At 41.3% G+C, this 25929-nt stretch overlaps 1 protein-coding gene across 3 annotated transcripts in view; it reads right to left on the reverse strand.

The window, feature by feature from the left end:
* Positions 1–25929, reverse strand: part of tec (tec protein tyrosine kinase) — a 117327-nt gene that overhangs the window by 72425 nt on the left and 18973 nt on the right. For all 3 annotated transcript variants that reach the window (XM_033028224.1, XM_033028216.1, XM_033028206.1), the window contains one exon: positions 12962–13066. In XM_033028224.1, the coding sequence (XP_032884115.1) occupies positions 12962–13066 (105 nt within the window). The remainder of the gene's footprint in view (positions 1–12961; positions 13067–25929) is intronic.

A 25929-nucleotide genomic window follows, 5' to 3' on the forward strand; every position in this document is an offset into this window, starting at 1 on the left:
TCCCGACTTACCTGATGCCCCGAGTTCCTACGGCTGGCATTACGAGCCGCTACGAAACATCTACTGACTCCTACGGCCTCCTACGAGCTCACTACCGACATTCCCTGAGTTCGAATCAAGGGGAAAACTCGGTGGAGTTCGTGAGTAACTCGGGAAAGTGGGACAGGGCCTTAACTTGCAGCAGCACACCAGAATATGTAAACATACCACATTGTAAACAATATAACAAAGGAGAAAAAAAGTTCACACACCCATACGCACACTTAAAAAAAAAAAACAATAATAGTTTAAAGAAGGGTCTCAACCCAAAAAGTCACCTATTCCTTCACTCCATAGATGCTGCCTCACCCGCTGAGTTTCTCCAGCATTTTTGTCTACCTTTGATTTTTCCAGCCTCTGCAGTTCTTTCTTAAACAATAATAGTGCAATAACAACAATAATAGTCTATGTAGTTCAGAGCTAATTTGGAGGTTATAGTGTTTATTAGCCTAATGGCTGTAGAGAATAAGCTGTTCCTGAACCTGGACGTTACAGTTTACAGGATGTGCTGTATTTTTTTCAAATTAGTACCTTTTTGATTTAATAATATTTTTGAAATACAGTGGATTTGGTACAGAAAGGTTTTCAGCAATCTTTGATATGGCATCAGCTGCATGAGATCCAAGGAAAATAAAATAGTAGTAAGCATATAAAATTGGATGGAAAACTGTATGGAAAGTAAAAAGTAAAAGTTGAGTTTGAGAAGAGTTTCGTGAAACATAATCATGGATTCTGTTCTAGATTCATTGTGTACACATCAACAATTTGAATAGAAAAACAGAAGAAATGTGTTACTAAAGTAGAAAGGTAGTCGTTTTGGAGACTCAAGTGAGGCCACAGGAAATGATGAAACTGTGAATAGACAAAAGCACAGTAAAATAATTCATTGTTCGGAAATGTAATTTTAGTTTTTAAAAACTTACACTGACAAACATGGAATGATATGCAAGTGCGGAGGGGTTTGAGGACTCAAGATATTAAAACATCTCAATGTGAGAATTGGGAATTTAGAACGGCATCTAAAAACATTTTTTCCATTTTTCCCCCTCATCTCCCAAGTCCTAAATGGCTTACCCCTTATTTCAGTTTAAGAATAAGGGGTAGGCCATTTAGGACTGAGATGATAATTTTTTTTTCACCCAGAGTTGTGAATCCGTGGAATTCTCTGCCACAGAAAGCAGTGGAGGCCAATTCACTGGATGTTTTCAAGAGAGAGTTAGATTTGGCTCTTAGGGCTAAAGGAATTGAGGGATATGGGGAAAAATTAAGGAACGGGGTACTAATGATCAGCCATGATCATATTGAATGGCGGTACTGGCTCGAAGGGCCGAATGGCCTACTCCTGCACTTATGTTTCTATGTTCCGCATGGTGCGGTGCTCTGGAAAGTTAGATCGCATGGTATCCAGGGTGAGACAGCTAACTGGATACAGAATTGGCTGCATATAAAGATTCAAGATTCAAGAGAGTATATTGTCATGTGTCCCATATAGGACAATGAAATTCTTGCTTTGCTTCAGCACAACAGAATATAGTAGGCATGAATACAGAACAGATCAGTGTGTCCATATACCATTATATAAATATATACACACATGAATAAATAAACGGATAAAGTGCAAATAAACAGATAATGGTCTATTAATGTTCAGAGTTTTGTTTCAGTTGAGTTTAATAGCCTGATGGCTGTGGGGAAGTAGCTATTCCTGAACCTGGACGTTGCAGTCCTCAGGCTCATGTACCTTCTACCTGAAGGTAGCAGGGAGATGAGTGTGCGGCCAGGATGGTGTGGGTCCTTGATGATGCTGCCAGCCTTTTTGAGGCAGTGACTGCGATAGATCCCCTCGATGCTAGGGAGGTCAGAGCCGATGATGGACTGGGCAGTGTTTACTACTTTTTGTAGTCTTTTCGGCTCCTGGGCGCTCAATTTGCCGAACCAAACCACAATGCAACCGGTCAGCATGCTCTCTACTGTGTACCTGTAGAAGTTAGAGTCCTCCTTGACATACCGACTCTCCGTAATCTTCTCAGGAAGTAGCGGCGCTGATGTGCTTTCTTTATAATTGCATCAGTGTTCTGGGACCAAGAGAGATTTTCAGAAATATGAATGCTCAGGAATTTGAAGCTCTTGACCCTCTCCACCATCGACCCGTTGATTAAATGGGCCTGTGAGTCCCCATCGTACCCCTTCCAAAGTCCACAATCAGTTCCTTGGTTTTGTTGGTGTTGAGGGCCAGGTTATTGTGCTGGCACAATTTGGTCAGTCAGTCAGTCAATCTCTCTTCTATACTCGTCCCCATCGGCGATACCATCAGAGGGTGGTGTTAGAAGTTTGTTTTTCAGACTGGAGACCAGTGACTAGTGTTAGGCTTCAGGGATCGGAGCTAGGCCCATTCCTGATTGTGGGTTATTTCGGGGATTTAGCTCAAAATGTACAAGGCATAATTAGTAAATTTACAGATTACACTATCTTCACTGTCACAGACATCAACATGATCTTGATCAGCTGAGCAAGTGGGCTGAAGAATGGCTAATGGAGTTTAATGTAGATAGGTGTGAGGTGTTGCATTTTGGAAAGTCAAACATTCACGGTGAATGGATTGGCCCTTAGTAATGTTGTGGAGCAGGGGAATCTAGGAGTACAGGTACATAGTTCCTTGAAAGTAGTCACAGGTAGATAAGGCGATTAAAAAATATATACTTTTGGTGCCTTGGCCTTCATGAGTCAGATTATTGAACATAAAAGTTGGGACGTTATGTTACAGTTGTACAAGATGTTGTTGAGGCTGTATTTGAAGTATTGCGTTCAATTTTGGCACTTTTCCGTTGGAAGGATGTCATTAAGCTAGAAAGGATACATTAAAAATAAATGATGATGTTGCCAGGATTTGTGTGGCTGAGCTGTAAGGAGAGGTTGAACAGACTTTATACCTTGGAGAGCAGGAGGCTGATGGGGGATTTTATAGTGTATAAAATCATGAGGGGAATAGATAGGGTGAATGTAGCAATGTTACAAAATTTTGAGATTTTTAAAATCAAGTCTGCAATTTATCCCATCAGATAAAGCACAAAAATAAGTTTAATTTGACACCTAATTCACTTTCATATCTTCAGTATTAAAAAAGTTATGGCCATTTTCATACTCGGAAATTAGCATCTTGTTCCCTATTGATTTTCCATTGACTTAACACAAAAGCTGTGATCGAGGACAGTGAAATGGCCATAACTTTCTTAAAAATTAAGAGAACTGAAATAAATTTTCAGTTATTATAGATTGAAGCATTCTGAAACAAATATGAAACAATCTTACTTGGATGACCTGAAATAATAATTAGTTAGTTACCCAATTGTAGCTAATTCCAAACTTCAATTACTAGATCCAAACATCTATCCATTTCTTCAGAAAAGATTAACATTTTTAAATAGCCTAAGTGTCCAAATAATTCACAAAAAATTCACAATAAAAAATGATATTTAAATCTCATTGACATTAATTTATAGGCCAAATGGAAGGCATTTAGTGTTCAATTGCTGTAAATTAATGGCCATTTAAATCAGCTTTCGAGTGGGATCCTGTGGAACTCTGTGGCACGCGCTGGTTTAGAACATTCTCATTGCAGTAGATTTGTACCCCAAATGCCCAGAAAAATACTGCGGGATTTAATGGGTCCCCAAATTAGCTACTCGCAATATAAAACTTTGTATAAAGAGATCTTAAGAAGCCCTTTTTAATGTAAAAATAAACAACCTACCTTCCGTTGTCCGCTGTATGAGATCCATCCCGTTGTCCGCTGTCGCGGGTTTAGAGGATAATTTTTAACTTACTATAACAACTAAATTAACCAATATAGTTTCAAAATAGCTCCAGCGAACCAACGTCCCAGCGATTTTTCGTCAGCAACTAAGTAGGCTGAACAACCTCGATTTGAATAGACTAGGGAAAATCGCGTTTTAAACCTGCCCCCCTCTCAACGGCGCTAAAATCACGCACACGGGCTGGGACAGATCTGCAGCAACGCTGAAGATAGGTTTTGCAACATACCTAGTGAATGCACAGAGTCTTTTACCCAGAGTAAAATAATCAACAGCCAGAGGATATGGATTTATAGTGGCATCAGAAGGATTTAATAGGAACTAGAGGTGTAACCTTTTCAGAGGGAGATGAGCATACACATCAAGAGGAGGTAGTTGAGGCAGGTACTATAACAGCATTTAAAAGACATTTGGACGGGTACATGGATAGAAAAGGTTTAGGGAGATATGGGCTAAACACAGTCAAATGGGACTAACTTAGATGGGATGTCTCGGTCAACATGAATGAGTTGGGTCAAAGGATATATTTATGTGTTGTATTGACTCTCTTAGACAAACACACAGACATAACAAAACTAGCAAACTGCAACCGTCATCAACGTATGAGCGATGAAGTAATGAGGTGGAAGTGAGCCTTGACGCAACTTCTGCTTATCGAGTCTAAGAGTCATGCTACATGGAAACATGCTATTTGGCCCAACTCCCCACACTGACCAAGATGCCACACGTAAGCCTGTGTTTTGGCCCACATCCTCATAAACCTTTCTACAGGGTGAACGAAGGTTGAACATTTATCATTTTCCCATTTTATTTCAGGCGCACAATATTAAACTAAGCTCTGTAAACTGGGGGGAGGGGAGAAATCACTGCCTATTCAAACCTTTTCTATTAAAGGAATATTAGATTTTCTCTCAGTGACTGTAGAAACTGCCTTTGCCGAATCAGACTCTGTTCACTTTTCTCTGCTCACTATATTACTCATATTGCAACCTGTAAAATTGTCATGGATTGTGAAAGCTGATCTTTCAATATTTTGATGACTGGTGCACATGATCTTATGCCATGTGGGGAAAACGTCAAAAAATACAGCTGAGTTGCAGAGAGACAAAATTACAGCAACACATTTTTGTTTCTAGAGGTGAAATACTGAATCAGTTTGTTTTCTCAAATATATTTAAAAGATCTACACTATGTCATTAAACCATAGCTATGGGATATTTTAGCTGGTGAACCTTCACTTTGCAGTTACTATCCCTGCAGTTCATTGTTCTAATCTAGTGATAATATTGTTTAGGTTCATCATTTCTGCCACAGATAAAGGAGAGTCTGGGTCTGGGGTTAGCTGGGCAAGTGGCAAACCCCAGGGGTACTCAAGAAGGGAGGCCAGAGATCCTGGCAGCAGCTGAAAGAGAGGACAACCCCTTGTGATTGACCAATGGGGAGACCAGACACCTTGGAAGTAGAAAATAAAATGCAGACGATTTGGTCTGTAGCAGTAAAGATGTGATGTTGTAGAATCCACAATTTCTGCAATGTGGCTACTTAGGTCAGGCCTTATTGAAGAACTCATATGTGCTTCACTTTTAGCATGATATTAATAATAATAACAATAAACTTTATTACGGACTCAAGGTCCAGACAAGGGGCAACATTACATTAAAAATGCATTGCATATCAAATATCATAAATATATATAAAATCATGGTATATCACATAAAAACATAATTTATATTTAACAAAAACCCACAATACTTAAAAGATGATCAATGTCCTACAACGAGACAACGATACCAGTGTCTCCACAACTGGGATTCGTAGCGTGTAGTGCTAACCTTATGTTTGTCAAGGCCACAATAAGCACATTTTTAGAGTCATTTATCCTGCAAATGAATTTATACATGTGGTGTCTTAGGATAGCTTCTAAAGTACTGACTCCTGCAGCCACAAACATATTACTGGCACTACACCATCTAGGTTGCCTTAGCAGTGTTCTCATGGCATCGTTATATGCCACCTTTAGTCTCTGCATACTTGTCTTTAAATAGTTCGACCACAGGTGCGCAGTGTAGAGGGGTGTGCAGTATGCTCTAAATAGCGACATCTTCACCACATCTGCACACGCACACCAAATTTGCGCAAGAGGATATTTGCCTGTACATACAGCATGCGTCGTTGCCTATAAATATCCTCATCATCTGTCATTTGTTCGGTAATAATATGCCCTAGATATTTTATCTTATTACAGACACTAAGATTGTTGTCAAACAATTTAAAAACAGGATATTTTAGGCATTTATCCTCTTTGATTCTACAGACCATAACAGCACTCTTACTAGCATTATATTTAATGTCATGTTCCACACTATACACGGAACATATAGTAAGGAGCTGCTGGAGACCAGCGCTAGATGAATTAAAGACCACAAGATCATCTGCATACATAATATGGTTCACTAAAATATTACCAATCACGCACCCAGTGTTACAGGCTTTCAATTGTTTAGACAGATCAACAATATATAGATTAAAAAGGACTGGGGACAAAATTCCCCCTTGTCTAACACCATTGCTAACCCCAAATGGGGCTGAGACCCTATTGCCCCATTTTATTTGCATATTCTGGTGGGCCAGAATTCTAACAATGTATTCTGGCACCCCTCTTTGACTCATTTTACCAAACAGCTTTCTGTGATTAACACGGTCAAAGGCTTTGGAAGCATCAATAAAGCACATAAGGATTGAAGAGTTTTTGCCTCTAGATTAGATTAGATTAGATTAGATTATTTAATGACCACACAGTCAAGCTGGTGGAATTCAGGTTCAGTACAGGATGTTACAAGGTAGGCTGATTCCCGTCAAACATAACATAAAACACAACATCATACAATATACAGTACATGCATGGGGAGGATATGTGCTGTTATCATAGTGTGTTCAGAATTCGGATTGCGTGTGGGTAAAAACTGTTTTTAAATCGAGATGTCTTGGCGGACAGTGAGTTGTAGCGCCTTCCTGATGGCAGCAGGTGGAAGATGTGGTGAGCTGGGTGGAAGGGATCAGAGATGATTTTCTTCACCCTTGACACAGACCGTTTGTGATGGAGTGATTCTATTGATGGAAGGGGAGTGCTGATGATTTTGGATGCTTTGTTAACTATGCGTTGTAATTTATTACGGGAGTGAGTGTCTAAACTGCTGAACCAGACTGTAATTGATGAAGTGAGCATGCTTTGGATGATGGCTGTGTAGAATTTGATTAGGAGGTGTTTCCTTACTCTAACCTTCTTGAGCTGGCGGAGGAAGAAGAGTCTTTGGTTGGCTTTTTTGTAGATGTGTTTAGCTTTAAAGCCAAACTGGTTATCTGTGGAGTTAACAAACTCATTTATTCTATCCAGCAGAACTCTTTCTAAGACTTTTGACAATATGCTGGCTAAAGCTATGGGCCTGTAATTATTTAGGCTGCCTACTTTACCAGCTTTGTCCTTAATGACCGGCACTAACAGGACAGACAACATTGAGTCTGGTAACAAGCCATGAATCATAAAGCCAGTAAAACAAATAGCTAGGAGAGGAGCTATCCTCATACTCGCATACTTAAGATGTTCAGCAGAGATATGATCCAAACCACTTACTTTGTTGTTGGACAGCTTGTTCATGGCATGATACACCTCATGTGACATAATCACCATCGAGTCATTACTCTCAATATTTTCCACCCTATACAAGTCACCTTGGACACAGTTGAATAAAGTGCTATAATGTTGTCGCCATAACTCCGCGATATTAGCTGTTCCGGAGATTCCAACTACAGTACATGGAAGAAATGTTTTGCAACTGCTAAGAGCTCTCACTTCCTTCCAAAAATCTGTAGCATTGTTACTTGGCAGCTTCTTAGCCATGGAATCAGCCCTCATAGCTTGCTCATTTTTACAGATGAAGCAAACAGCATACTTATACCTTGCATTAGTGAGCTTCTTGTGCTCAAACACAGGCCCCTGTCTGGGTCTACCTGCCATAGCCCATGATTTGGTGGCTTCACGGGCTTCAGTATGATACTCAGCTACATACTTATTCCAGTCAGGTCTGATGTTATGTGTCTTATTTTTATGCTTGCAGTAGGGCTTACTGCCTACATATAAGGCGCTTACTATATCATTATACATGGAGCAGATATCTCTCCTATTCTTCATATCTTTACAATTAACATTGCTACATATTATTACATCTTTAGGTAGATGAATATTGCTTAAGGATTTATCTGTCTGGGCATAATAGGCTAGGATGTCTTCCTTTGTAAGCGTTGACCAGTCCAGTTTTTCTGTATTAAAGCTATTTCTATCTCTGGATACCACAGGTATGTGTTCAACATTTATTGTCATAGCAACAGGTATATGATCAGTCATTGCTGCCCCGTACAGAATGCTCATACACCCCAATGAGGCATGTGCATCAGCTGTACTAATACAGTGGTCCAGCCATGATGTGGTGTGCCAGGCCTCACTAATATAAGTATAGCTATCTGTAGGTAAAAGCACTTTGCTTGACAATATTAAATTATTATCTTGACAGAACTGAGCCATATGATTGGCAAATAATGAGTTCCTATCTGAGATATCTGCATTCATATCCTCAATGACATATACACTACAATAATTATTGTTTTGAATGAAAGAATAGATGAAAGCAAGTCTATTTAAATATTCATCCTCATTCTGATGGCATTCATAGGGTGTATACACATTCAGGATAACAAATTCCTTGTCGTTGTGAGTAAAGTGTATGGCAATGCACCAGTCAACATCAAGCCGAATCATATTTACTGATGAGTCAAGCTTCTTGTTCCATAGAATAGCCACACCACCTGGTATCCTACCTCTCACTATTCCCATGCCAAGGTCAGTTGTAGACTCCCCAGCCCCATGAAAGTTGTCATTGAGAGAATTGAGTTTGTCCAAGTCTTGCTTCGCTAAGAATGTCTCTTGCATACATAGTATGTCACAGTTCTCCAGGAGGTTGTCAACAACTGAGCGGCGAGCTTTATCCCCTGCGCTCTGGCCCAAACGCAGGCCACGACAATTGTACGATAGTACTCGAATGTTCATTTAGCGAGACTAGTGAGTGCCCCTAGCACCAGCAGGTATACTCATTCCCCCCGCGGCAGGCGCGGTGCTTGATCTGATGACTCCAACCCTGCGCGGCTCGTAATAACGCCGGACAAATGCCCCTCTGGCCAGAGCTCCGGTTTGTACATTTCACCAACCTCATTGCATTCCGCAGATATTCAGAGCAAAGTTTTGAAAGTAATGAAGCATACAACAAACACAATGCATTCAATAGACAATAGGTGCAGGAGTAGGGCATTCGGCCTTTCGAGCCAGCACCGCCATTCACTGTGATCATGGTTGATCATCCACAATCAGTACCTCGTTCCTGCCTTCTCCCCATATCCCCTGACTCTGCTATCTTTAAGAGCCCTATCTAGCTCTTTCTTGAAAGTATCCAGAGAATAGGCCTCCTGCAGCAGAGAATTCCACAGATTCACAACAGATGGTCGAAGCGTTAACCTTCTCCCTACTCGCTCCAATCTACATTAAAAACTAAACTTCTGCGCAAGCATTTCAGCTCCAAACACGGCCAAAAACACGTCATAAATCCCACCCACAATATAACGGGTAGTCTAAAATTGAAAAGCACATGCCATCATCAATAACATGTAAAACAAGCCATTTAGGCCATTTAGATGAGGAAAAACTTTTTCACCAAGAGAGTTGTGAATCTGTGGAATTCTCTATTTTTAACATGTGGTCCCTGGTTCATTTGTCCTTAATACCGTCTATATCTCTTGTTCCTCTTTCCCCTGACTCAGTCTGAAGAGGGTATCGACCAGAAACGTCACCTATTCCGCTCTATGATCTTTGTTTTCGTCCATCTGTCCGCGCGTTCGCTCACTCTTGGTGCCAGCACTTCTCCCCTCAGACTCCGCCAAACACACACACACACGACATGAATGGCAGTAAAAGGCATTATTTTCTATTCTATCTTATGGAGGTGTTCAAGATCATGTGAGGAATAGATCAGGTAAACGTACAGTCTTTTCCCAGAGTATCGAAAACAAGAACCAGAGGATATAGGAATAAGGTGGGGGGGGGGGGGGGGGGGGGGGGAAAGAATTAATAGGAAACTGAAGGGTAACGTTTTTACATAAAGGGTGGTGGGTTTGGAACGAGCTGCAGGAGGGGGTAGTTGAGGCAGCTACTATTGTCATATTTAACAAGCATTTAGATAAGTACATCGATAGAATAAGTTGAGATAGATATGGGCCAAATGCAGGCAAGTGGGAGTAGTGTAGATGGGGCTTGTTGGGCGGCGTGGGTAAGTTGGGCTGGAGATCCTGTTTCTGTGTTGTAGGACTATGACTAAATAAAACAGGACATGACTAAACTTTAAGGAAACTGGAGTTTATTCATGGTGACATTTGAAAACGACAACAAGAAATTAATGTTAGAGGTGGCATAGTTGAAGATTAACTTTATGTATGGGTGAGGTAAGCAAGTAGAATTAAAGAGGTCAATTATGTCAATTGATTATGGTTCAGGTAATGGAATATCAGTTCATCATCAAATATGGCATAAGATCACGTTATACATAGTTCATACTTGTACAGACAACTGCACAGTCGTCAGATGGAGCAATGGTTGGGCCCATAAAATACAAGCTCTTTGGAACATTCCTATCATAACTGTGTCAGCTGTGAATCGGGCAGGTACAGTGCACTCAGAAAGTATTCAGACCCCTTCACTTTTTCCACATTTTGCGATGTTACAGCCTTATTCTAAAATGGATTAAAAAAAAAAAATTTTCATCAATCTATACACAATACCCCAGAATAAAAAAGCAAAAACCGGAGATTAGAATTTTTTGCAAAGGAATTAAAAATAATTAACTGAAATATCACATTTAAATAAGTATTCAGACCCTTTACTCAGTACTTTGTTGAGGCACCTTTGACACCTCAAGTCTTCTTGGGATTGACGTTACAAGCTTGGCACAGCTGTATTTGGGTAATTTCTCCCATTCTTCTCTGCAGATCCTCTCAAGCTCTGTCAGGTTGGATGCACAGCTATTTTCAGGTCCCTCCAGAGATATTCGGTTCAAGTCCGAGCTCTAGCTGGGCCACTCAAGGACATTCACAGACTTGTCACGAAGCCACTCCTGTGTTGTTTTGGCTATTTGCTTAGGGTCGTAGTCCTGTTGAAAGGTGAACTTCTGCCCCAGTCTGAGGTCTAGAACGCTCTGGAGCAGTTTTTCATCAAGGATCTCTCTGTACTTTGCTCTGTTCATCTTTCCCTCGATCACGAATAGTTTCCCAGTTCCTGCCGCTGAAAAACATCCCCACAGCATGATGCTGCCACCACCATGCTTCACCGTGGGTATGGTATTGACCAGGTGATGAGCGGTGCCTTATTTCCTCCAGACGTGGCACTTGGCATTCAGGCCAAAGAGTTCAATCTTGGTTTCATCAGACCAGAGAATTCCGTTTAGGTGCCTTTTGGCAAACTCCAAGCAGGCTGTCACATGCCTTTTATTGTGGAGTGGCTTCTTTCAGTCTGGCCACTTTACCATAAAGGCCTGATTTGTGGAATGCTGCAGATATAGTTGTCCTTCTGGAAGTTTCTCCCATCTCCACAGTGGAACTCTGGAGCTCTGTCAGAGTGACCATCGGTTTCTTGTTCACCTCCCTGACCAAGGCCCTTCTCCCCCGCTTGCTCAGTTTGGCCGGGCGGCCAGCTCTATGAAGAGTCCTGGTGGTTTCAAACTTCTTCCATTTAAGAATGACGGAGGTCACTGTGCTCTTCGGGACCTTCAATGCTGCAGAAATTGTTTTATACCCTTCCCCAGATCTGTGTCTCGACATAATCCTGTCTCTGAGGTCTACGGACAATTCCTTCATCTTCATGGCTTGGTTTTTGCTCTGACATGCACTGTTAACTGCGGGACCTTATATAGGCAGATGTGTGCCTTTCCAAATCATGTCCAATTAATTTAATTTACCACTGGTGGACTCTAATCAAGTTGTAGAAACTTCTCAAGGATAATCAATGGAAACAGGATGAACCTTAGCTGGGTGGGGAGAGGGGTGAGACACACACACACAGAAATAAAAGTATATAAATATGATATGATAGCAAAGGGTCTGAATACTTATGTAAATGTGATATTTCAGTAATTTATTTTAAATAACTTTGCAAACGTTTCTAAACACCTGTTTTCCCTTTTTTATTATGAGGTATTGTGTGTAGATTGTTGATACAAAAATGAATTTAATCCATTTTAGGGTAAGGCTGTAACGTAACAAAATGTGGAAAAAGTGAATGGGTCTGAATACTTTCTAAATGCACTGGAGTAAATGTTTCGGAACGATTGCAGTAAGTTTGACTTCATGTTAAGAATTGAGAACATGTTAAGAATTGAGAAGAGGCTAATAATTCCCAACCACCCCAAATAATCAGTGAGGACATCAGCAGCAGCGAGGATTCCAACTTGACTAGTGCTCAAAATGTTTATTGGCAGTTTAAGCCAGGAGAAGCGGCAGCAGCAGCAGCAACGTGCAATGTGTGGTTTTGAAAGCTTTTGGGGGATCTAGGGGAGGATCTGCAGAGATTCTGCAGTTTCATTATATATAAACCAGCCAATGCTTATTGGTTCTGCCATGATTTTCTCCCGCAGGAGTGGCAGAGGATTGGTGATTCTTTTTTTTTTTGTGCTGCAGGTTGCAATATCAATCCCCCACACAACTGTTCTAGAATGCACTGCAAAAACTGTTCAAATATTCCCTCTGTAAATAACTGTGAGAAGGTCATGGTCATAAATTTATAAAGTGCTCAAATGGTTTACAGCCATAAACTATGCTGGTTTGGGATTCAAATACACTCTCTTTACTTGAATCATGACATAAAGATCCTGGAAATTGCTACACACCTTAACCATAGAGCCAGAGAAGCAAAGGGACCTCTAAACTGCAGTGACCGCTGGATAATAACAGCCTTGTAGCATAATCCACATCCAATAAAAAGTAAAAATACACCCAAAATATTAAACAATGTTACAGACCTGAAAGGGATACTTGTTTTGACAAGGAATAGGGCTAGAGTCATGCTTCACAATTTCTGCACACTTGATTGTAGGTAAATCAATGGATCCTTTTTTGTTCTTTTTCTAGAGAAAGATTTAAACAAACACTGTCATTTTTGCTACTAGAATGTGTGGAGTATTTAAAGTATTCATCTTAATTCATAAAAATACTTCATGACTTGGCCTCCACAGCCTTTGGCAATGTGTTCCACAGATTCAGTACCCTCTGGCTAAAGACATTCCTTCTTATCTCCATGCTTTTACTGTGAGGCCGTTGTGCCCACTGATGCTAGATTCTCCCACTATTGGAAACAGATGTCATTTCCACATCTGCTGTAACTAGGCTTTTCATTATTCGGTAGGTTTCAATCCAACTGATTATAATCAATATTAACAATTTTCTTTTGAGCACAGGAAGCTGAAGGGTAACCTTATCAAGGTACACAACGTGATGAAGGACAAAGATAAGGTGAATGTTCTCAGTTCTTTTCTCCTGGGTAGCCGATTCTAAAACTACTGGGCATCGGCTTAAGGTGAGAGTGGAGAGATTTAAGAAGGTATTCAAACAACTTTTATACTCAGAAGCAGAATCAGCTGCCAGAGAAAGCTACAGAAGCAGATCCAATGATGGCTTCTAAAATACATTTTAACAGATATACGGATAGAGAGGGTTAGAGGATTGTGGGCGAAAAGCCGGTAAGGACTAGTCCAATATGCCAACTTGATTGGCATGGACACGGCAGACCAAAGGACCCATTTCCATGTTGCACCACTCAATGATTCTGTTTTCCCGAAGGTTACACTGCTGTTGAATGAATTGGAGTACTATCTAGTTCAAAGACATTGATTACATTTTAAGTGCATTGCAAAATTAATTGAGAACAATCAGACAAGAAGGGGAAAAAAATCATCTAGGGTTTAAACATTCAGGAATCTTAAGATGACTAATTTAAGATATTTTAGGCCTGGTTTGAAATCACTTCAGGGAACTTAATTCTTCAAAGGGTCGAATGGCCTACTGCACCTATTGTCTATTGTGTATTATCTATTGTAATGAAGTGCCTCAGTCAGTTATGTAGCAAAGTGCTGCAAATTGCACCATCTTGCAAATATCTCCTTTATCAGCATGCAATTAACCAGACACTTCAAGGTTCAATGAAACACTCATCATAACAAGCTGTGGTTGTGGGTTGTACATTGTTCACAAATCATTTGTTTGCACAGAGCTTGGACGGAAATGTATTGATGATGTATCAATAACTCAAACCCCCTCAATTTCCAAGCTCATTTATTGTTTTTATAAGTAAACGGATCCCTTAATTCCCTTTCCTCACTCCTATTCATTCAGTCCACTCATCTCTGGCAGCAGGGAATGAAATGAAGTGACCGCTCTGGATCTCATAAATCTCCTTAATACGCAGCACTCACTGCCAAAAATCTAGATGCTACACCCATCTAGAAGATGCTTTAAATGCTCAACTATTCTGAGCCGTTTCTGCATTAACAGCCACACGCAGTCTGATGCTTTAATATATTTCAGTGACAACCTTCTAAACATCCCTTTAAATAGCACGGGTGGGAGTAGAATGAACATGCTAAGCAGCGGTAATGTTCAAAGGTGTCAGCTGGGAGATATTTGTAAATGGCATCAAATCGGCTGTTCATTCAGTTTGTTATCTTATTCAATTTTTACTAAGCGTGGCAGATGGTCATTAGAATGTGCATTCCAACATAGCATTCAATACACCTCTGATTGGAATCTGAAATAGGATGCTCCAAACCACAAGCCTTCATCAGTATTTTGGTGAAATTTCAATAAACAGAAACACTTCTTTTTCCAAAAGATGCCACCTAACTTTTTTAAATTTTAGACCACAAGTTGTAGTTATTCCGTATCAATATATAATGAATGTTTGATAAGTGTAACACATTTCCAGTTCACTGAATCTGCTAAGGAAAGAAAACTGATGGTCACCATAAACTTCCACTCAGCTTTCAAGGCCTTTTACAGTAATTACTTACAGCTCTAGCTTCACCTCCGTTACTGGAAATCTAGTTGTCTGGTCTTCTTCTGCTGTGCAATTTACATTGTTTATGGAAATTTGATGAGGATGATAAAAGGCACGATTAATAAGTTTGCATGTTCCCCATGTTACAAGCAAGTATCCTAGATTTCAGTTTTCATAGAAAAACTGAACCATGAAAATGATCCTGAATCACAAATAAAAGTCCCAAAATCTGTGCCATTAAAACAGTTCACATGGCCTTGGTCAAATTACTTTATTGATGTTTGTTTTTGAATAGGTATATCAGCAAACCAGTCTGCATCAATGAGAGTTACAGTCATACAGCATGGAAACAGGCCCTTCACCCAACTTGCTCATGCCGACCAATATGCCCCATCTACACTAGTCCTATCCATGTACCTGTCCAAATGTCTTTGAAATATTGCTATAGTACTATATACTAATACTATTTTTGAGCTGTTATTTTTTTTAATGTTTGCGAGGTTGGCATTCACATATATTTTTAATTAATATTTTCCCCATTAAAAAAAATTCCCATTAGATTTTTCATCTTTTAGCAGAAAGAAAGGTTAAGTTACTAGCTCTTCCAAAAATAGTTTGAAGCATGATACAATTCTTTATATATTCGATTATAAATGTGTGAGGTACAGATCTTGAAAAATATACGTATCTGTTTTACAATTTAATAGATCAGACAAGTACCCAAAAGATGTTAATAATGAAGCTGAAAATGTCTCTCAAACCATAATGTCACAACATGAAAATCGTGGAAGGAAGGCATTGATTGGGCAGGTATTTCAGAAATCCCTCCAACGGATGTTATTAAAAGCTTTAAGAATCAACACCAAATTTAGATTATCTGGTCCCACCATTTTTAAAGCATTAAATATAAAATAAATTCCCGATTAAATATTAATTCAAAAGCGTTCTCAAAGTTGGATTATTATCATCCAACCAGCGATTGGCTTTAAGTCCTCTTCCTCTGGGACTGTTGAAGCTTCACTAAGAAAAAAGGGTAGTGTGTCTTTAAGGGCTTGATGCCACATGGTCATGTGATTATCCCCACCCCATTTTGTCTCGCTTGTGATCTGAACAGAATATAAAACATTATTTAAATCATCAACAGAAACAACGGCTTGACCGTGTTGATGCAATGAGGAAGCTAAATGTTAAAAAAAACTTCCAAAATTTGTAATTGAAAAGGGCTTTTTTTAAATTTCTCTCCACTGCATCAAAAATAAAAATCATTAGGCCATTCAGCAATGAGGGTGAGCCAATGGTATTGTTGAGTCCTATGTGGTAATTCGACAGCAATACATTTAAAGAAAATATAGCAGAGACTTACAGCCCAGATCTGCCCGAGTATTCTACTGTTAGAGAAAGACCGAGAAAGTGTAACAATTTGTGTAGTGGCTGACTTGAAGGAGAGCAGATTAGGTTCAATTGCAGGTTTGGATTCAGAGACACAAACAGAAAGAAGCAAACATTAGATTGACAGATAAAAGAAACAGCAGCTACAGGGAAATAAGTATAATCTTCCAACTTTGAAGGTTACAAAAAATAATTTGAGGACAGCACTGGAGTACAGCTAGCTGATGCTTCACAAAGGCAGAGACCTTGGTTCGACCCTACCCTCAGGTGCTGTCTGCGTGGAATTTGTACGTTCTCCCTATGACCGCGTGGGTTTCCGGTTTCTTCCCACATCCCAAAGACATGCAAGCTTATAGGTTAATTGGCTTTAGTAAATTGCCCCTTGTGTGTAGGGAGTGGATGAGAAAGTGGTTTAAAATAACTAATGTGAACGGGTGACCAATGGTCTGCGTACACTTTGTGGGCCGAGGAGCCTGTTTCCATGATGTATCTCTAAACTACTTCACAATGGAAAAAATACAAGATAGGATGTCTTTTGACTACTTGTGCCTCCTCTACCAGTCAATAACATCATGCCTGATGATCTTTAACCTCAATGCTTACATGTGCAAATCCCATCTCTTCTTGGCTCTTCAATGTCAAAATCATACCTTGAATGTATTGAATGACCGACTGAACGTCATGAAGGAAAAAGACTGAATAATTTCAATTGCTCAGTTGTTGCATTTCTAACACAACATTATTTTCCTCCAAGGTTGTATATTATGATGCAGAGAGCAGTGGGTTTTTTAAAATGAGAAAAATAAGCAGAAGTATTGTGACACACTTGACATGCAATCTTAGAAGTGCTGACATGCAGTCTAGCAGAGGAGGTGCCGGTGGTTCTCGAGGAAAATGATTGCAAACAATTAGTAGGCCCTTGACATGGAACATGCAGGACGGTACAGGAACATTCCATCAGTCGACATTAACTTCTGAATAGTACATTTTAATTCGTCACCACTTCAACCGATGTAGAGGATATCATCATGTTAATACGATCCAGAGTTTCAATTCTTAAGTTTTGCAAACTGATGATTCTCACTGTTTTATGAAAAGCTACTCAGTTTGGCTTAACTTGGAGAGAGAATGACATTTTCTCCATTATCACTTTTTTTTTTTTTTAACTCATGAATGCTCATTTTTGGGCCACTGCTAATATTTTATGCAGCTCATAACACTGCTTTCAAGTGCCTAGTATGATTAAAACAATGTATGTGGTAAGTTGTTGTTGTTTGCAGCCGCAACAAAGAAGATTTCCAAAGGTCTTTTCTTCCATATATAAAGTGCCACATGCAGTGCCCTCCATAATGTTTGGGATAAAGACCCGTCATTTATTTATTTGCCTCTGTACTCCATAAATTGAGATTTGTAATAGAGAAAAAAAAAAAATCACATGTGGTTAAAGTGCACATTGTCAGATTTATACATTTTGGTTTCACCATGTAGAAATTACAGCTGTGTTCATATATAGTTCCCCCATTTCAGGGCACCATAATGTTTGGGACACATGGCTTCACAGGCGTTTGTAATTGCTCAGGTGTGTTTAATTGCCTCCTTAATGCAGGTATAAGAGAGCTCCCAACACCTAGTTTTTTCCTCCAATCTTTCCATCACCTTTGGAAACTTTTATTGCTGATCAACATGAGAACCAAAGTTGTGCCAATGTCAAAGAAGCCATTATGAGACTGAGAAACAAGAATCAAACTGTTAAGAGAAATCAACTGTTTAGAACATCATTTATAAGAAAGAGAGCACTGGTGAGCTTACTAATCGCAAAGAGACTGGCAGGCCAAGGAAGACCTCCACAGCTGATGACAGAAGAATTCTCTCTGTAATAAATTAAATCCCCAAACACCTGTCCGATGGATCGGAAACACTCTTCAGGAGTCAGGTGTGGATTTGTCAATGGCCACTGTCCGCAGAAGACTTCATGAACAGAAATACAGACTACAGAGCAAGATGCAAACCACTGGTTAGCCGCAAAAATAGGATGGTCAGATTACAGTTTGCCAAGAAGTACTTCAAAGAGCAACCACAGTTCTGTATAAAGGTCTTGTGGACAGATGAGACAGGGATTAACTTATATCAGTGATTGCAAAAGCAATCTATGAAGGAGAGAATGAACTGCCCAAGATCCAAAGCATACCACCTCATCTGTGAAACACAGTGGTGGGGGTGTTATGGCCTGGGCATGTATGGCTGCTGAAGGTACTGGCTCACTTATCTTCATTGATGATACAACTGCTGATAGTAGTAGCATAATAAATCAGAAGGGTATAGACACATCCTATCTGCTCAAGTTCAAACAAATGCCTCAAAACTCATTGGCCGGCGGTTCATTCTACAGCAAGACAATGATCCCAAACATACTGCTAAAGCAACAAAGGAGTTTTTCCAAAGCTAAAAAATGGTCAGTTCTTGAGTGGCCAAGTCAATCACCCGATCTGAACCCAATTGAGCATGCCTTTTATATGCTGAAGAGAAAACTGAAGGGGACTAGTGCCCAAATCAAGCATAAGCTAAAGATGGCTGCAATACAGGCCTGGCAGAGCATCACCAGAGAAGACACCCAGCAACTGGTGATGTCCATGAATCGCAGACTTCAAGCAGTCATTGCATGCATAGGACATGCAACAAAATACTAAACATGACTACTTTCATTTAGATTACATTGCTGTGTCCCAAACATTATGGTGCCATGAAATGGGGGGACTATGTATAAACACTGCTGTAATTTCTACATGGTGACACCAAAATGTATAAAAATGACCTTTATTAAAATCTGACAATTTGCACTTTAACCACTTGTAATTTTTTCTATTACAAATCTCAAATTGTGGAGTACAGAGGCAAATAAATAAATGATGGGTCTATGTCCCAAACATTATAGAGGGCAGTGTATCACCCTCCCTATTAACGGGACAGAACTCTGGGCTTTACAACAATGGCTAATTTCTCTTAAATGCATCATCAATTGTACACATAAAACGATTTATCAGATATTGTAGGCCAAGATAAAAGAGAGGAACCAGCAAAGCAAAAAAGACCAGCTCAACTCTCTGCAACTGAAGATGTTTGAACAGTGGTCAGGGCTTTGTAGCAATCACTGGCATCCTTTGCATGGAAGGCAAGTAGATCTTATCACATGGAGATGCTACTGAGCATTCATAGTCCTGCGATTAAAAAAAATAAAATAAACAAAGAGGCTCTGTTCAAGTGTGTACAACATCCTTCACCATTCCCTTTAACTAATATTAACCATATAACCATATAACAATTACAGCACAGAAACAGGCCATCTCGACCCTTCTAATCCGTGCCGAACACGTATTCTCCCCTAGTCCCATATACCTGCGCTCACACCATAACCCTTCATTCCTTTCCCGTCCATATAACTATCCAATTTATTTTTAAATGATAAAAATGAACCTGCCTCCACCACCTTCACTGGAAGCTCATTCCACACAGCCACCATTCTCTGAGTAAAGAAGTTCCCCCTCATGTTACCCCTAAACTTCTGTCCCTTAATTCTCAAGCCATGTCCCATTGTTTGAATCTTCCCTACTCTCAGTGGGAAAAGCTTATCCACATCAACTCTGTCTATCCCTCTCATAATTTTAAAGACCTCTATCAAGTCCCCCCTTAACCTTCTGCGCTCCAAAGAATAAAGCCCTAACTTGTTCAACCTTTCTCTGTAACTTAGTTGCTGAAACCCAGGCAACATTCTAGTAAATCTCCTCTGTACTCTCTCTATTTTGTTGACATCCTTCCTATAATTAGGCGACCAAAATTGTACACCATACTCCAGAATTGGCCTCACCAATGCCTTGTACAATTTTAACACTACATCCCAACTTCTATACTCAATGCTCTGATTTATAAAGGCCAGCACACCAAAAGCTTTCTTTACCACCCTATCTACATGAGATTCCATTTCAGGGAACTGTGCACAGTTATTCCCAGATCCCTCTGTTCACCTGCATTCTTCAATTCCCTACCATTTACCATGTACGTCCTATTTTGATTTGTCCTGCCAAGATGTAGCACCTCACACTTATCAGCATTAAACTCCATCTGCCATCTTTCAGCCCACTCTTCCAACTCGCATAAACCTCTCTGTAGACTTTGAAAATCTACTTCATTATCCACAACCCCACCTATCTTAGTATCATCTGCATACTTACTAATCCAATTTACCACACCATCATCCAGATCATTGATGTACATGACAAACAACAGTGGACAAACAACAGCTGAAGCTTACAAAGCTATCCCCCTCCCCCACCTTGGTCAGTCTGATCACGTCTCATTGTTCCTGCTCCCTAAGTACTCCCCACTCATCAGACGGGTTAAACCAACTGTGAGGACAGTTAAAGTCTGGTCAGAGGAAGCGGACTTCACACTTCAGCAGTGTTTTGGAAACACTGACTGGAAGGCGTTTGCAGCCCAGGCCACCCTTGACTCCCACACGGACATTGATTCCTACACATCCTCTGTTCTGGACTTTATAAACTCCACCATCAATAGTGTCACCTCCCTCAAACAGGTGACCATATTCCCGAATCAGAAGCCATGGATGAACAGCGAGGTCAGGCTACTGCTGAAAGCACGGGACAGTGCTTTCAGGTCAGGCGATGCTCGAGCCTACAGTTCAGCCAGGGCTAACCTGAAGAGGGGCATCAAGAAGGCCAAGCACTGCCATAAGCTCAGGATTGAGGAGCACTTCAACAACAACTCCGACCCCCGACGCATGTGGCAAGGCATCCAGGCCATCACGGACTACAGACCCTCCAACACCACCCCCACATCCAGCGACGCCTCCTTCCTTGAGGAGCTTAACCACTTCTATGGCCGCTTCGACAGGGACAATCTAGAGACAGCCATCAAGGCTGTGCTACCTGCCGATCACCAACCCCTCACACTCACCCCCTACGACGTATTCGTGGCACTGAGTAGGACTAATGCACGTAAAGCTGCTGGCCCTGACGGCATCCCCGGGCGCGTGCTCAGGGCCTGTGCTGCGCAGCTGACAGACGTCTGGACTGACATCTTCAACCTGTCACTTGCCCAAGCAGTTGTCCCCACGTGCCTTAAAACCACCTCCATCGTGCCAGTGCCAAAACACTCCACTGCGGCAAGCCTCAACGACTTCCGCCCAGTTGCACTTACCCCCATCATCACCAAGTGCTTCGAGAGGCTGGTCCTGGCACACCTCAAAAGCTGCCTACCCCCCACACTGGATCCCTATCAGTTTGCCTACCGCAAGAACAGGAGTACGGAGGATGCCATCTCAACGGCACTTCACTCCGCCCTCTCCCACCTCGACAACAGAGACACTTACGTAAGAATGCTGTTCATCGATTACAGCTCAGCATTCAACACCATTATACCATCAAAACTGATCACCAAACTCGGTAACCTGGGCATCGACCCCTCCCTCTGCAACTGGATACTGGACTTTCTAACCAACAGACCCCAGTCTGTTAGGTTAGACAAGCACACCTCTTCAACCCTCACCCTGAACACCGGCGTTCCACAGGGCTGTGTGCTGAGCCCCCTCCTCTAATCCCTCTTCACCTATGACTGCACACCTGTACATGGTACTAACACCATCATCAAGTATGCAGATGATACAACGGTGATTGGCCTCATCAGCAACAACGATGAGTCGGCCTACAGGGAGGAGGTCCAGCACTTAGCAGCATGGTGCGCTGACAACAACCTGGCCCTTAACTCCAAGAAGACCAAGGAGCTCATTGTAGACTTCAGGAAGTCCAGGGGCGGCACGCACACTCCCATCCACATTAACGGGACGGAGGTGGAACGTGTTTCTAGCTTCAGGTTCCTGGGAGTCAACATCTCCGATGACCTCTCTTGGACCCACAATACCTCAACTCTGATCAAGAAGGCTCACCAGCATCTCTTCTTCCTGAGGAGACTGAAGAAGGTCCATCCGTCTCCTCAGATCCTGGTGAACTTCTACCGCTGCACCATCGAGAGCATCCTTACCAACTGCATCACAGTATGGTATGGCAACTGCTCTGTCTCCGACCGGAAGGCATTGCAGAGGGTGGTGAAAATTGCCCAACGCATCACCGGTTCCTCGCTCCCCTCCATTGAGTCTGTCCAAAGCAAGCGTTGTCTGCGGAGGGCGCTCAGCATCGCCAAGGACTGCTCTCACCCCAACCATGGACTGTTTACCCTCCTACCATCCGGGAGGCGCTACAGGTCTCTCCGTTGCCGAACCAGCAGGTCCAGGAACAGCTTCTTCCCGGCGGCTGTCACTCTACTCAACAACGTACCTCGGTGACTGCCAATCACCCCCCCCACCCCCCGGACACTTATTATCACTTATTATTATTTATTTAAATCATTTGCTATGTCGCTCTTCCAGGGAGATGCTAAATGCATTTCGTTGTCTCTGTACTGTACACTGACAATGACAATTAAAATTGAATCTGAATCTGAATCTGAACCCAACACAGATCCCTGTGGCACCCCACTAGTCACTGGCCTCCAACCTGACAAACAACCATCCACCATTACTCTCTGGCACCTCCCATTCAGCCACTGTTGAATCCATCTTGCTACTCTACCATTAATACCCAACAATTGAACCTTCTTAACCAACCTTCCGTGAGGAACCTTGTCAAAGGCCTTACTGAAGTCCATATATACAACATCCACTGCTTTACCCTCATCAATTTCCCGCGTAACCTCTTCAAAAAATTCAAGAAGATTAGTCAAACATGACCTTCCAGGCACAAATCCATGTTGACTGTTCTTAATCAGACCCTGTTTATCCAGATGCTTATATATATTATCTCTAAGTATCCTTTCCTGTATGAGAACCGGCCGGATCTCATACAGGGGACAACAGAAGGTATGCTGTTTATTTTTACGTTAAAAAGGGCTTCTTAAGATCCCTTTATACAAAGTTTAATATTGCGAGTAGCTAATTTTGGGCCCATTATATCCCGCAGTATTTTTCTGGGCATTTGCAGGTACAAATCTACTGCAATGTGAACGTTCTAAACCAGCGCGTTCACAGGATCCCACTAGAAAGTTGATTTAAATGGACTTTAATTTACAGCAATTAAACACTAAATTCCTTCCATTTGGCCTATAAATTAATGTAAATGAGATATAAAAATCATGTTTTACTGTGAATTATTTGTGAATATTATTTGGACACTTAGGCTATTTAAAAATGTTAATCATTTATTAAGAAATGGATAGATGTTTAGATCTGGTAATTGAAGTTTGAAATTAGCTACAATTAGGTAACTAACTAATTATATGCTTTAATTTCAGGTCATCCAAGTAAAATTATTTTATATTTGTTTCAGAATGCTTCAATCTATGATAACTGAAAATTTCATTCAGTTCTCTTAATTTTTAAGAAAGTTATGGGCTTTTGACTGTCCACGATCACAGCCTTTTTGTTATGTCCATAGAAAATCAATAGGGAACAAGATGCTAATTTCCGAGTATGAAAATGGCCATAACATTTTTAATACTTGAGATATGAAAGTGAATTAGGTGTCAAATTAAACTTATTTTTATGCTTTATCTGATGGGATAAATTGCAGACTTGATTTTTTAAATCTCAAAATTTTGTAACATTGCTACTTAATGACCTGACCCGTTTAAATCCAGATTACTAAACATGGGAGGGATTGTCCATCACCTCTCAAAACATGGGAGGGACGTGTGTGTGTGTGTGTGTGTGTGTGTGTGTGTCTCTCCCCCCCCCCCCCCCCCCCCCCCCCCGTGATTTCCGCCCATGATTGTCTGTGTGTATTGGGTTTACAAGTCTATAAGCTGCTGCAAGAACTTCATTGCTCCTTTGTCAATAAAAATGACATTTAAACACTCTTGGCTGTTGATCTGATTGGATGATGATCAAGCCTACACAATCTCCACCCTGTCACAGTCATTCCTTTCTGCTCCTCCCCATCCCCTTCGCTGCAATTTAACCACTTTATTTTCCAGTTTTTATAGTTATTAACCTGAAACGTTAACTCCAACATTTTCTATTTTTAAACCAGGATAGGGCTTTTCTGCCACAGAATGGCAGATTTTGAAGTAAGCTGGTATTGGTGTAGTAGTTCGATTCTCACACTATCGATACACAGGCCAGCACACTGACACATTAAAAACCATCAAGGCAGCTGTGGAATGCACACAGTTAATGACAGTTATGAGGAAATTATCAGAGTATCAGGTCTGCCTGATCAACAAAATGTTCTCATAAATTGCATGACATCTTCTCGGACAAAGAAGGTGGAGAATTAGAAATATAACTAGTCAAAGAAACTTTAGAAAATAGGTTCAGGAGTAGGCCATTTGGCCCTTCGAGCCAGCACCGCCATTCAATATGATCATGTCTGATCATCAACAATCAGTACCCCAATCCTGCTTCCCCCCCCCCCCCCTATTTCCCTAGATTCAGTTAGCCCCAAAATTTTAACTGAATTCTATCTTGAAAACATCCAGCGAATGGCCTCCACTGCCTTCTGTGGCAGAGAATTCCACAAATTCAAAACTCTGGCTGAAAATGTTTTTCATCTCAGTTATAAATGACCTACCCCTTATTCTTAAACTGTGACCCCTGGTTCTGGAATCCCCCATCATCTGGAACATTTTTCCTGCATCTAGCCTGTCCAATAATTTAAGGATTTTATATTTTTCTATAAGATCCCCTCTCATCCTAAATTCCAGTGAACACAAGCCCAGTCGACCCATTCCTTCATCATATGTCAGTCCCGCCATCCTGGGAATTAACCAGGTGAACCTACGCTGCACTCCCTCATTAGCAAGAATGTCCTTCCTCAAATTAGACCAAAACTGCACACAATACTCCAGGTGTGGTCTCATCAGGGCCCTGTACAACTGCAATAGGACCTCCTTGCTCCTATTATCAAATCCACTCGCTATGACACTGCACAGGCAAGGTTCTGGAGTAACTCAGCAGATCAGGCAACATCTCTGAAAAACATAGATGGGTGACCTTTAGGCTCAAGACCCTTCTTTTGACAGACAGACAGGCACATAAACGCATCTGATCAACTACTGCCCTTCAAAGGAGGAAATCTGCCAACCCAAATGGCTGTTGATCTGATTGGAAGTGGCTGCGCTGCCTTGCAGCTGCGGCTCGCCTGCAGACCGTTTGCCTTTTCTGTTTTTTGTTTTCTTTTGTCCTGTTTTTGCGGTTTGTTTCGGTTTGTTTGGCTGTGTGTGTGTGGGGGGGTGGGTGTGGTGTGTTTTTTGGCTCTTCCTTCGGGGGGGATGTGACTTTTCCTGCCGTATCCCCCGTCTCCGTGTCCGTCTGCGCTGAGGCCTATCGCGGAGCTGGCGGCCTCCAACTGCGACCGACCTCGAGGCTGTGGAGGCTGTGGAGCAGAGCCAGGACTTACCAACGCGAGCCTAGCCGACTTCGGGGCTGTGGTTGCGGTGCGGCACAACTTCCGACCCGACTTTGGAGCCTCGGCCGCGGGCCAGTGG

This window comes from Amblyraja radiata, chromosome 1, assembly GCF_010909765.2.
Source record: "Amblyraja radiata isolate CabotCenter1 chromosome 1, sAmbRad1.1.pri, whole genome shotgun sequence".
In the NCBI taxonomy this organism is placed as follows: Eukaryota; Metazoa; Chordata; class Chondrichthyes; order Rajiformes; family Rajidae; genus Amblyraja; species Amblyraja radiata.